This window comes from Leptinotarsa decemlineata, unplaced genomic scaffold (genome assembly GCF_025532065.1).
Source record: "Leptinotarsa decemlineata unplaced genomic scaffold, Ldec_3_MD MMD2_tig00026307_RagTag_RagTag, whole genome shotgun sequence".
Taxonomy (NCBI): domain Eukaryota; kingdom Metazoa; phylum Arthropoda; class Insecta; order Coleoptera; family Chrysomelidae; genus Leptinotarsa; species Leptinotarsa decemlineata.
Window position 1 is genome coordinate 13,692,767 of NW_027412681.1, and position 13,242 is coordinate 13,706,008.

General features: G+C 34.1%; 1 protein-coding gene across 7 annotated transcripts in view; it reads right to left on the reverse strand.

The window, feature by feature from the left end:
* The window catches only part of LOC111504836 (uncharacterized), a 1,217,253-nt gene that overhangs the window by 126,204 nt on the left and 1,077,807 nt on the right, over window positions 1–13,242 (reverse strand). For all 7 annotated transcript variants that reach the window (XM_074181149.1, XM_074181148.1, XM_074181147.1 and 4 more), the window contains one exon: window positions 12,494–12,800. In XM_074181149.1, coding sequence (XP_074037250.1) covers window positions 12,494–12,800 — 307 coding nt within the window. The remainder of the gene's footprint in view (window positions 1–12,493; window positions 12,801–13,242) is intronic.

The following is a 13,242-nucleotide window of genomic DNA, read 5'->3' on the forward strand; positions in this document are numbered from 1 at the left end:
TAAACAAAGTTCACTATGTAGTGGAGCACACAACAACACAACTTACTCTGAGGTATCAAATTACAATCCAAGGTTTTTTACCAATGGCAGTTTTCATTTCGATTGAGATGTGTTCATAGACTTCCCAATGAAAAACAATGTTGTGCTTCTCAAAAGTAACCCATACAATCTCAGATTGACCGATTTCCATTTTGGAATTGGAGTTTTTCTAACAATTTATATAGAAAATTATCTCTTGTGACAACAGGATAGATAGAATTTTCATACTGAATATAATGAAAATCGTATCAAAATCAACTGGTGATTAGTATTAAACGGCGATATTCACCAAAATGTGTTTGATAAAAAATTGAAAAATGAAATGATTTTTTTAAAAAATAACACAGGAATATCATAAAATCAAACTAGATATTCGAAGTTTGTTTGAAGGTGATTGACAATATTTCATGATAAATTTCATTAGTTCGGACTTCCATTGCCTTATACTATATAATTGCCGAGCACAAGAAACACACATAGTGACGGGACCAGAAAATCAGGAATAGCAGAGCATGTTTGGACTCATCAACATAACATCGAGTGGTCCCTAGCTGAAATCTTACGCAGGGAGGAACAAAGAAGCCGCATACCTGTTGTCCAACAATGTATTCAGACAAGCTAGCATAGAGATACGCAACATATGGAAACCCATAATCAAGGGAAAAATAGCCAACTCTTGCCAAACGGTCATCTCCCACTAAACCGGTGAAGCAGAAAAAGGAAAGCAGAGATAAGTGAAAGTACTTGAATGTCCCATAAATAGTAATATTTCCGGAGAATTAGTCCAGTCATCTCCCGAAGACGATTGTGGATACTAACAATCGAAACGTCGTGAAGTAACTTGGCTTGAAATCTCTTAACTTTTTATTTTTAATTGTTTTGTTTTCACTTGTATTATATTTCACTGTTATTTAATTTCAGATTTTGTGCTCAATTTAATTTTCACTTTCAGCTATAATTTTTCAATTTTTTTTTCATTAGTTTTTTCAGGGAATTCAAATAATTTTAATCAATTCAATTCAATGGAAGTCCGACCCAATGAAATTCATCTAGATATTCGAAATGGTGCCTATTGACGGCAAAATACTTCCCTAATCTGTGAAAAAAAAGCTTATTAAACGTAATCACACTCTCTGGGGAAACTGAGTGTATTTCTTGATGGAGGCATTCATCAAGAAACGTAGTGGAGTGAAAATCCCAGTGCGAAATTTGCATCAAGTTCATTACCGCTTGCGCCAATCAAGGACCAAACGAAAGGAAAAATTTGCACAAACAGAGAAATAAGGACTTTCGCAAGTACCATTCATAGGAAAAATCATTTTTCAGAAACATCAATTGTTTTTCCTTCATCTCTTCTGAATGCGTGTCGAATATTGACACTCCACGAAGTTTTCTTGTATTATGTATAAAAAAATCTGTCATCAAACATAGAGTACATGAAGTTGGTATTGCCATTCCTTGAAAGTGAAAGGATGAGTGGCTGAAAATTATATGATCAAATGAAAATTTAAAAATATAAATTGTCCTAATTGATAGTCTCAGTGGAATATTTATATTGGGAAATATTCTTTTGGTGCCTCTATTCATAAGTTTCAATAACGGTGTTCGTTCCAGAATGATATTGAAAGTCATGATGAAAAAGCTGAAATTGAAATTTTTCAAAAATAATCATTATAACATGCATACATTCCTTCTGCACTGTGAATTTTTTAATACAGTTATACAGTGTCATCCCCAAAGTATGCACCATGTGGGTGCATACTTTGGGGATGACTATTAAGGGTTTTTCGACAAAAAGTTATTCCTGATGAAAGTTTGTGCATCCTCTAAAACTGAACATGCACTAACAAAATACAGTAAAACACACGTAATATACAAGGAGCCTTCAAATAGTTGATTTTGAGACAAGAGTAAAGTACTCTTATTTTGAAAAATTTTGGGAAATGTTATTTAGAAAAGTTGTTCAGCATTGAAAAATACATTTAGATTTGAAGTCATGGTCATCTATGTGGAGTTTTATTTTCTTACCAATTTTTTTTCAAATAGGGACTACTAAAAGAAAAAATTGCTAAAACGATAAATAGACAGCATCCTGTATACGACGTTCCATTGTTAAAGCCTGCAATATTACAAATTACACAACTATGGTGTTAACCACGTTCAATTTTTTTGAACAGTAAAATAATTTTCAAAGTGTTAAAATAATTTTCAATATTACAAATTACACAACTATGGTGTTAACCACGTTCAATTTTTTTGAACAGTAAAATAATTTTCAAAGTGTTAAAATAATTTTCAATATTACAAATTACACAACTATGGTGTTAACCACGTTCAATTTTTTTGAACAGTAAAATAATTTTCAAAGTGTTTGGTGCAAAGTTGTTTTTATTTTTTGTTAACACCGAAGATTACTCAAAATTATACAGTATTGTAACAAATCACAAAACATCAAAATAAAATGAGTATTTTGGAAAAAACTCATTGATTTTCTGTAGATTATTTTGAAATATTTAGTTTTGGTCCATTTCATAAATTTCAGGAAGCAATTGATCTACACCATAGTCACCAAATCAATAATCAGAATTGATAAAATATGTTCTTTTATTTCGCTAAAAGTTAGTGATATTAATAATCACGTAGACGCTTTTGTCAAAAAATAAAGAAAAACTGTATTGAAAAGATGAACTGACTATAGTTCAGTAAAGCAAAACCAAGTAGACCATATAATATGACGGTTGAGTTCCCATTGAAATCTTTGATTTGTTCAGAGTTCTAGATAATTGAAGAAACTTTACTAACTCATCTCATCTAGTATTCCAGTAAATTAACTCGAATCATGTTGATAACTCGGTGCAAACAGTTACCACTATTTCCATTATCACCCACTACGCCCAAAATGGAATTCAATCAAACCCGTTACCGCTAAAATTACTGAGCCCTTCGCCGTCTTCTTCCTTTATTTACTTTCGCTGTCATTGTAGCTACCTCTCGTCCTCGATGAAATACATCAGATGAGAAACCAAGATAGAGAAAGGAAGATGTAATTAAACGACCCACTGTAGACATTGTCAATTACAATTTACAGGGAATGTTGTGTTAGAAGGGTATGCTGCGAGCAAATATTGAGATGCTACTGGAAGTCAGTTGTATTGCTGTTAGTATTTATTCAGTACAGGTAAGTTTCGAGTTGAATGAATTGATGCAAAGGTTAGGGGTTGGGTATAAAATTACGTCTGTACATAGGTATCAATGATAGGTGGAATGGTCAAACATGTGAAACAACTTCATTTAATAATTTAAATTATAACTCAAACGCTTTTCCTGAACCAGTCGCTGAAAAATTCTTCAAATTAATCCGATTTCTGTGCGACTGCCTAGGAATTTTATATTCCAAGCCTCTTATAACATTCCATTTTTCCACTTTTCATTTTATATTGTTTGCGACACAATCTGAACACAAAGAAATACTTCTTGTCAATTTTAATTCGTAGGATGTAACATATCAATAATGTAAATTTCTATTTTATACTTTCATAGATCCAGGATTTTTCTGAGCAGTCTATAGTAGTACTCCAAATGAATAAAAATCAGAGTGCTGACACCTATTGAGAGTATTGTTTATTTCGTCATTATTTTTATTCATGTCACAGTTAGGTATACAGGGTGAGTCTACAAGATTCCGTCGGAAGATTGCTATCAGAGGAATCAATTTTTCAAACCGCTCAATTTTCGATTCCATATTTTTTCAGCTCCCTAACGAATTTCTGTTTTTGAATTTCCATTGCGGCATTGCCAAGTTATTCTAGAAAAACCAGTTTGATCTTCCTCTTAAAGATGATCACTTGGTGATCGAAACACGTGTCGAGGTGTTGAAATAACGGTTCGTTGTTGGGAAAAAACTCCAGTAATATTCATTACTACACCAAACTTTCCAAACAGTGCAAATCAAGTAAACATAATTCAACTTTTTCAAATGGAACACCCTATATTTTTTCATTTGTATGAACTGTTTCAACATTTCGCTACATTTTTCATCCGAGGTATACTATACGAAAAATTGATATTTTACAAATTATACAAAGTTTTAGTTTTTGTTGTAATACATATTACTGGAGTCATTTCCAAACCACAAAATGTTATTTTAACACTTCGACACGTGTTTCAATCACCAAGTGATCATCTTCAAGAGGAAGATCAAACTTACATAGCATACTTACAAAGCTATCCTTATTTATACCATAGATACGTGTTCTAGGTACCTGCGTCTTGAGTGTCTTAAATTAATTTTACAATTTGCCTTATCTTCATGTCTTAAATTAATTTTACAATATGTCCTTATGTATTACTCAGGTAAATCTAATACATGAAATATTATAAGCTATATAAAATCAATTTCACATATTGCCTTATCTACTTGTCTTAAATGAATTTTACGAAGTTTTCTAATGTTAGAGTGAGGCGAATCTAATAATTAATATTATAAGCTATATAAAATTAGTTTCACAATATCCCCCTATCTACTTGTCTTAAATTAATTTTATAATATGTACTTTTGTGATAGTCAGGTAAATCTAATGAATAAAATATTATTTTAACAAGCTATGAAGTATATACTATTAGGTATTGGTCCAACATCGTTATTAATAATATTATTATCTTAACTTATTTCTACACTTTCATAGGCATATAGATGACTGTTGTTAACTTGTCTAACTAATATTAATGAACTGAAGTCTATGGAATAGTTTTGTTGCAAAATATGATGGGCGACTGCTGATTTTTCAGGTCTTCCATATTTTGAGTGTGCTAAGTGTTCCTTATTTCTTATTTCAATAGATATTTTTGTCTGTCCATAATATTTTGCATCGTATTACATTTGATTTCGTAAATTCCAGACTTTTCCGAATTCTCGACTTTGTCTTTTGGACTTCCTAAAAGGCCCTGTGGTGTATGAATAGTTTTAAAAACCACCTTCTTACTTAGTTCCTTGAAAATATTTCCAAAGTTATTCGTGTATTGGTAGTATGGAACTGAGATATATCTATCTTGGTTTTTGTCCTTTCTAAAAGTCGAGATGATTTCGTTCATTCTTAACCTAAACTTATCCTTATTATGTCATCTACAATATCCCTCGAGAAACCTTTAGCGGCTGCTATTTCCTGTATTGTACGTTTTTCTTTCGTGAACCTCTCATGTATTAGAGGAAGAGTCAAAAGACGATGTAATGGAAAATTCAACCCAGCAAGTTTGTGCGGTCCACAGTTATGTGAACTGTCGGTAATATACCTGTACGTGCTTGTTTCTTTTCTGAATACATCGTATTCTAACCCTCAACATTGGCTCCTCATTACCAAAACGTCAAGAAATGGAAGTTGTCCTTTATTTTGTAACTCATACGTAAATTTTATTGATGGAAATCTATTATTTGAAAAGGAAGCAACTACAAAAAAATGTATTTTCCTTACGTTCACTTACTCATATTTGTTTTTCGTATATTCAAACTAATCGCTAGTACATTAGCATTTTTCATACCATCCAGTGATAGTTATCAGCGGTTTGGATGGTAAGAAGTGTATGGAAAACCTAAAGAATATTTATATCGCTTTTTTCTTTAAAAACCCAGTTATCCATAATTGAAGTTTCTTTCGCGTGTAGATTAAATCATTTCCATTATGAATTATGTATTGGAAGATATGGTGCGAATGGTCTATGCTTTGGGGAAAAGAGACGGAAATTGCCTCCTTATATCTAGGATTCACAAGGAGAAGTTCCCCGAAAGAAAACACCCAGATGGAAAGGCATTTCAGGCTCTAAAAACAAGATTTGAAAGGACTGGTAATGTCAATCACGAGAAGTTCGAACGTGTCTGCCCTGTAACAAATGAAGAGAATAAATACATTTCAAATTGCTCTTCACCTTTTCGAAAATCTCTTTGTGAGTACCCGAATAATACTAGCAAGCAAATTTCATCGTACCATATGCAATTGATGCATATGGAAGGAGGCATAGGAAGATATTTCGAAAAACGTGTTCAATTTTATCGATGGGGCTTAAAAAAGGATCAATCAGGAAAATTGTGTTTTCGATTTCCTGTTATTTTCTGATAAAGCGACTTTTCATAAAAATGAAACTATGAATCGGCATAACATTCATTATTATGCAACGGAAAACCCTCATTTTGTTCGTTGCCTGAACCATCAACAGCGTTGGGTCAATGAATGTTTGAGATGGAATTCTCGGAAAAAGAGATCGGCCTGTATTTTGTGGATGGGCTTCTCACTGGAAAAAAAATGTGTACGATTCCTTCGGCATGAGTTTTCTAATTTATTGGACTGGGTTCCATATGGAACAAGATTTAGAATGTGGCTACAACAAGACGTTGCACCACCACATTGTAAAACTGAGGTATGGGAATATCTAAACGATCATTTCAATTAAAAATGGATGTGTAGGGGTGGGCCTGTGGCGTGGTCACACAGATGACCTGACCCGACCAAAATGTATTTTTATGGGGGTATATCGAATGGATTGTCTACCAAACTCCTCCAATACGAAGAAACGAAGAATCACTAGAGCTTTCAGGGAAATCCCAGAGGATATACTGGAACGTGTAGAGGGTTCGTTTTGAAAAGACTGACATTATGTTTTGTAGAAAATCGACGCCATTTTGAATATGTTCATACTGAAAAAATTTTGAGTAAGTGAAAGTAAATGAATGAATTTTTTGTGGTTATAACAATTAATAAAACTGGGTATAGTTTGTAAAATATCTGTTTTTTCTTTAGTTATATCTCTGATAAAAATGTAGTGAAATGTTGAAACACTACATACAAATGAAAAAATATAGAGTGTTCCATTTAAAAAAGTTAAATTATATCTGTTTGAAAATGAATGAAACTTGATCGGTTTTACCGATCCCCCAATATATTATTTCCGAAAGTTGAGATTCCCGAAATTATTATAGTGATGTTGACTAACTACTCCTTGAGAAATATACTTAATTGATTTAGATATGCGGGTGGTGAATTAAAAAAATATTGTCTGCAGAATATGTCTTCCTGGAGTAACTTGGCAATGCCGCTATGGAAATTTGAGAATAAAAATTCCTTAGAGAGGTAAATTGATATGGAATCGAATGACGTATTCAAATACGGGGAGTTCTATTTAAAAAAATATAACTTTCGTTGGCCACGCTTGGCTGCATCACCCAGTATGCGATAAAATAGTTTTGAAAGATAGTATTTATTAATATGACTACGAAAAAAAATTGAGCAATTTGGAAAATGGTTTTCCCTGATAGCAATGGATCGAGGGAATCTTGTTGACTCACCCTGTACAAATAGACGTCAACTAGTACCCTTCTTTTTTTGTTCGGTCGTAGAGTTAATTTCATAATGTAGTGTAACGTAGAGTGAGGTACACAGAGAAATATCTACTTTCAGTAATGTCATACATAGAAATCATAAATGAAATCATATTTTGAATATGTAGATTGTAACTAATCGTAAAGCCATTGGGATTTTTTTACAACAGTTTTTTTATGTTAAAGTTCTGCCAAGCAAAATCGTAAAAAATCATGAAAAGCCTAAACATCGTAAAATCATAAAACAATAAAGATCTTGTGATCATAAAATCGTAGAATCGTAAAAAGCATACGATCATAAAAAGTATTGTATTGGTATTCCCGGTGTCATAAAGTTGGTCTAGTGACAACTGTTGAAACGGGGTACAGTATTTCTAGAAGCTTCTGAAGATGGAACCTAGAACTCAAACACATACGGTAATTTCAAATGTTTCTTGAAAATTTGGGGTTAGTTGTGAATGTCCATGGATTTATTTGAGTTGCACAATGACTGTAGTGAAAGTTTATATATTGTTTCATTGACTGCCAACATTTCTGTTATTTGAATAACATTTTTCATCTGTGTGGTTTGAACTTATTTATCCATGATGATTTCCTCACTATTACCTCTACTAAAAAGCGGTATGCTACACAGTAGCTTCCTCAGTCTTGCTTTCCTATTAAACTATTCTACGATGCCATTTTCACAATAGTAATTGAAGAACTTAATCAGTTAATGATGATAATTCTAGATGAACAAGTAGATTTGAACAATACGCGGTGGATGCCGATTTATTATTGGAATTTTATGAAAATGGGTTCCTGAATGGTAAGTGATCAACTCCTCATTGGTCGTTAAATAGAGAATTTTATCGTTTTCGTTTATTGATTACTCAATAAATTTCCCATTACCCAACGAGAAGATACTGAGTTCAATAAAATAAATTGCAGCGAAGAATACATGAATCAACATATCTTTAACAAAAAACTATTTATATTCCTACCAAAACCCCACATATAACGCAAATTCATCAGAAAAAATTAAAAAAAACTATAAACTAGAGATTACTTGAAGAACAAGATTGATAGACATATGAAGAATAACAAATCAACCGCTGACAAGGATAATGAATCAGGTGTCTACGAACTAACATGTGGATCGTGTATATAGGATAAACGTCTTTATTTTCAGAACGAGAATTTCAGAACACAAAAAAAAATTAACTGAAGAAGACCAATTCCATCTATGTCACCTTTTAGAGAATCACCACGAGTACAAAATGGACTACGCCACATTACATACAAAAAACGATTGAATTTCATCAAGGGTCAACAAGGAGTTGACTACTCACCTTCATCAAACTAACTAGTTTCTGTAACTACTGTGAAACTGTGAAAAAATGCATTGTTGTTGATTTATCACATAAAGTGATCAAGTAATGAGCTAGACAAAGCTGAAAAGCCCACAGTTGCACTTCAAATTGTTCCTATTCTCAACTTTTTCATCTCAAAAAAAACCTTTTTTCTTCGGACTGATGTTGCATTGCAACCCAGTCTAGGTAATTGGATGGAGTTACCGAGTCGGTAGTCAAAATATCATGAAGTGACTCATTAATAATCTTCTTTGATTGAAAACATATATTCAAAACCGTCAACAATAATTAATTTCGCCTCTTTCAAAGTTACTTCATCCCTCCCACGTAAATTCACACTTCTTTTTAATATGACCGGATGATGATCGCTTGAGCCTGAAATATGCACGTCTTCAATCAAGCCTAAAATTAAAACGAAAATAAATGGATGAGTAAATGTGCGTATCTCTACGGGTGAAAAATATTCCGGCATTCATCATGGTTTCCGAAGAGATAACTTCTCCCCCAAGAAAAATACACCTGAGTCTGAGTCCTCCCCGACGCGACGGAGGTGGTCATTTGTAATGCTTTAGGAAATAATGTCAGCGTTGCTCTTGAAGGTCGCAGTAATCTCAATAATAATGTCGGAGCCTAAGTTCAGATATATCACTGGACTGGACTCATTTGAATAGGAAGCTGGATGAGAAAATGATGTGAGACGAAGCGATCTCATTCCTGTTAGTTTGATAAAGAGATTATATAGCCACACTTCCAATTAAATAATAACATTCAAATACTTTTTCAAACATTTTCCAGTACTTCAATTAGTGGAGTGCCGTAAGGCGTTAAAATTGTAAAATCTATTGAACTGTATTGTTAGAAGCTTAAATAAAAAGTAAAAAAAGCCATATCTTGATCACAACAATTTTTAACAACAATTTACTGAAAAATGGTAATGTTATTGCATTCATATTTTGCACTGAATCAAACACGTCTACAATTATTTTATTTGTGAAATTATAAAACAACAACAATAAAAATTAATTGGCGCTCCGGGGCGACTTCATTGATTCCAGTGGCGCATTTTCTTTTTGAGCTGCAAGAAAACCCGGAAAAACCTGTGACAGACAATACTCACTTTTTTCTAGACTTGAAAATTTAAATTTATTTTCTTGTAATCGGAGATAGTTACATAGCTTATTGGTTGTTTTGATTATTTGGACTTTCTTCTGCTTCTTTTTCACATAAAAGACACCTACTTTTCCAATCAAAGTCAGGTGAATCAGTTGAATGCTGATGTAGTTGTTTCTTTTTTCAAATAAGCAGTAATACATACATTAATATACATACATACATACAAGAAAAGAGAAATGAAACTTTCTATGTTTTTTACCACTTTTGTTTGTAACTTACGTTACGGACATTTTCGAACTTATACAATAAACTCGTTAGTTACAAATAACAGTAGTAAAAAACATAGAAAGTTTCATTTCTCTTTTCTTCATTATCATTTTCTACAACGTAGTAACGGCTACATCCATCAATTTAATAATGGAAATGTTCAATAATTAACCTTTGTTGCACTAACTGCAAAATTATAAATATACATAAATATCAAATTCCTCCACCTCTTACCTTCTTAGCTGCAGTTCCTTGTGGCCCAAGGACAGGTTTGTAACAGTTCTCCTTTTCAAAATAAAACTTTAAATTGATGAAATTAAAAGAAACCTCTGAAAAATTAGTAATTATTTTTGCAAATAATTGATGAATTAGGATTGCCAAAAAGATTTGGACAGTGTTACTATCTTTATTCGGGTTTGAAGGCCGTCGTGGTTTGGAACTGCATCACAACGTTTCGCCAGCACGAGTGGTTGCCTTCTTCAGAAGTTTAGTCATCTTGATGATTCACTGATGATTTCTAATTCGTAGGTTGTATTTATGTAGACTCAGGTAATCCGCCTCTCTTGTTGATGTGTTGATTTGCCGAAGTGTAATTTCCTGTTGATGACGTATCTATTCCTGCCGTTCCTGTTGTCAGATTGTTATTGGTTACGGTATTACGGCTTCTGAGTGACCTGTCGTCTCTAAGAGACGTAACATTGCATTGCGCTGTTGCCACTTCAGCATCTTTGAGTATGGGACTCAAAATCCGGTTAAGCGTTACTGCCTCCTCTTTTTTGTTGTAGTTCTTCGTATGTTAATTATTTTATGGCCCGTACAAGCCGACTGTGGTATCCATGATCGGAGGCAAGTAGTTTCACATCTTCAAACAGTATCGTGTGATCTTCTTCACTAAGCGCGTGTTCCACAACTGCCGATTCGTCTATTTGACCTAATCTACAGATTCACTGATGTTCGTTCAGCCTTGTATCTACGGATTTTCCGGTGGTACCGATATAAACTTTTCCGCAGGTGAATGGTATACGATGTACTACCGCAGCTGATAGTGGATCTCTTTCGCTGATCTAAGGCTTTGTTGTATTTTTCTAATGGGTTTGACCAAGAGGTAAGAGCTAAAGACAGCGCGGCAGCGAAAGAAAGCAATGATATTATTGCCACCCTAATATAGTGAAGGGGGAGGTCAGTAACCCATTGAAACTAGTGTTACCAGCAGATGACTGGATTAAAAAAAAATTGTAGGCCAATCTTCTATTTCACACAAATATCACATTAGTCTTTGTGAAAAAAAGTTATTTGGCTTTCTACTTTTCCATCTTTGAACAAAAATGTGGGAGAACGGAAGATAGACCATAAACACAATAAAATTATTCATAAAATACGTAGATCATGCATGAACGTTTCTCTCAGATACAAACTGAATGAAGAAACCTTTTCGAAATAGTCACTTTCAGCTGGTTAACGGAAAAACAGATTTTCATACAGATATGAACACTGAATTACACGAAAAAACTTTCCTTCATTCAGTTCGTACTCCAAACATTTGTTGTGGAATTGAAACATATAACATTCATAGATACGCTACACAACGTCACATATCAAAGAGTATAACAGTGAAATTTCACTTACATGAAACACTATCATTCTTAAAGGTGTACTTTGGAGTTTCTGGACAAAACACATTTTAGATGCTATCATAAGATAAAGCACCCATTTTTTCTATGACATTATGATGAATTTCGGTTATATAAACTCCTAATGTATAATAAGATAATTTCATGAAACGTCGATGTACACTATGATGGTTACATGACTATAAATATGTAGCTGAATTTGTATTGTAGTTTTTTTTCTACCTTCTGTTGAAAGTTTCGCTCATTTGTTGTTCAGCGATGAACAAATAGAAAGCCAAAGAATTTCTATCATAGGATTCAACTATGTTTCCTCGTCCACTTTCGGTCTAGCAATGTCAATACGAAATGTCCCTTTCACAATACTTTGTTTTCCTTGAGAGGAAAGCACCGCCACCATGCGAGAAGGATCTCATCGAATACAGCTGCTGGACTGAGTCATGGTCGGTGAGAAGCCCCTCCCTCAAGATGTGCAGTAGATGTATAGAAATCCGTTATCAGTCTGTTACACTATTCGAGCCGTTAACAGTCAAATTCGGGACCCGTATTTATTTAGTGATGGGTTCAAAAGTAAATTACATAAACATATTTTAAATAGTCTGTACTGCACATCTTGACAATGAAATTCTTTACGGCATTAACTAGGTTTGAATTTTTTTTCAAACTTAGGGTATTTTTCGAAAGTGCAACACGTTAAATAGTATAATTTGGGGTATTTTGGAATTTACCTTAGCAGGATCCGTTGCCAACAGCTGCTGCAGCTGACTCTTGCCCCCCACGCTCGACGTAGAGGGAGAAGTCGAGGTGGGAGGCGGCGCATACTGGATGCAGCTCGAGCCATGTGGTGAAGCGGCATCCCCCGAAGCCGCACCCTGCGCCGGTGACATGGTCGTCGTCGTCGTAGTGTTGACGGTTGAGCTATGGTGGTTTTCGGTATGCCGTCGCAAAGAACGAGCGTCGCAGTAGCTCTTGCCGCAGCCCTCAGCTTTGCACTCGTAGGGTTTCTTGTTGCGGTGCGTGAGCATGTGGCCGTTACTGAAAAAAAAAAAGATTGGTAGTATCACTAGTCAGTACCTTATATAAGACGTTCCCACGAAAACTCAAATCCCTCCCCGACTCAAGAACGAAGGAATGATAGAAAGTTTTCAGGAATAAGACTAGTTTTGTTTCGGCTTCATTCAATTCTGATATGAAATCCGAAACTTCGTCCCTTTGCGAGCTGCAGCTACCCCTCACAATTTTTTCAATGGCATGTCGAGTCAAGTGATACATCATTTGAAAATAATCTATTACCTTTAATTTTCTGATGTATTTAGGGAATATTTTACATTTGCTCATGGACCAAATTGCCGATAGATGAGCTTCACCGCATTTCAGCCAATTTTCTAAACTTTCCTCATAACATTACATAAATTGTCCGGAGTCAGGCAATCGGAATTCCCTAACAACTATCTGTAGCAGCACTCAGGAATGTTCA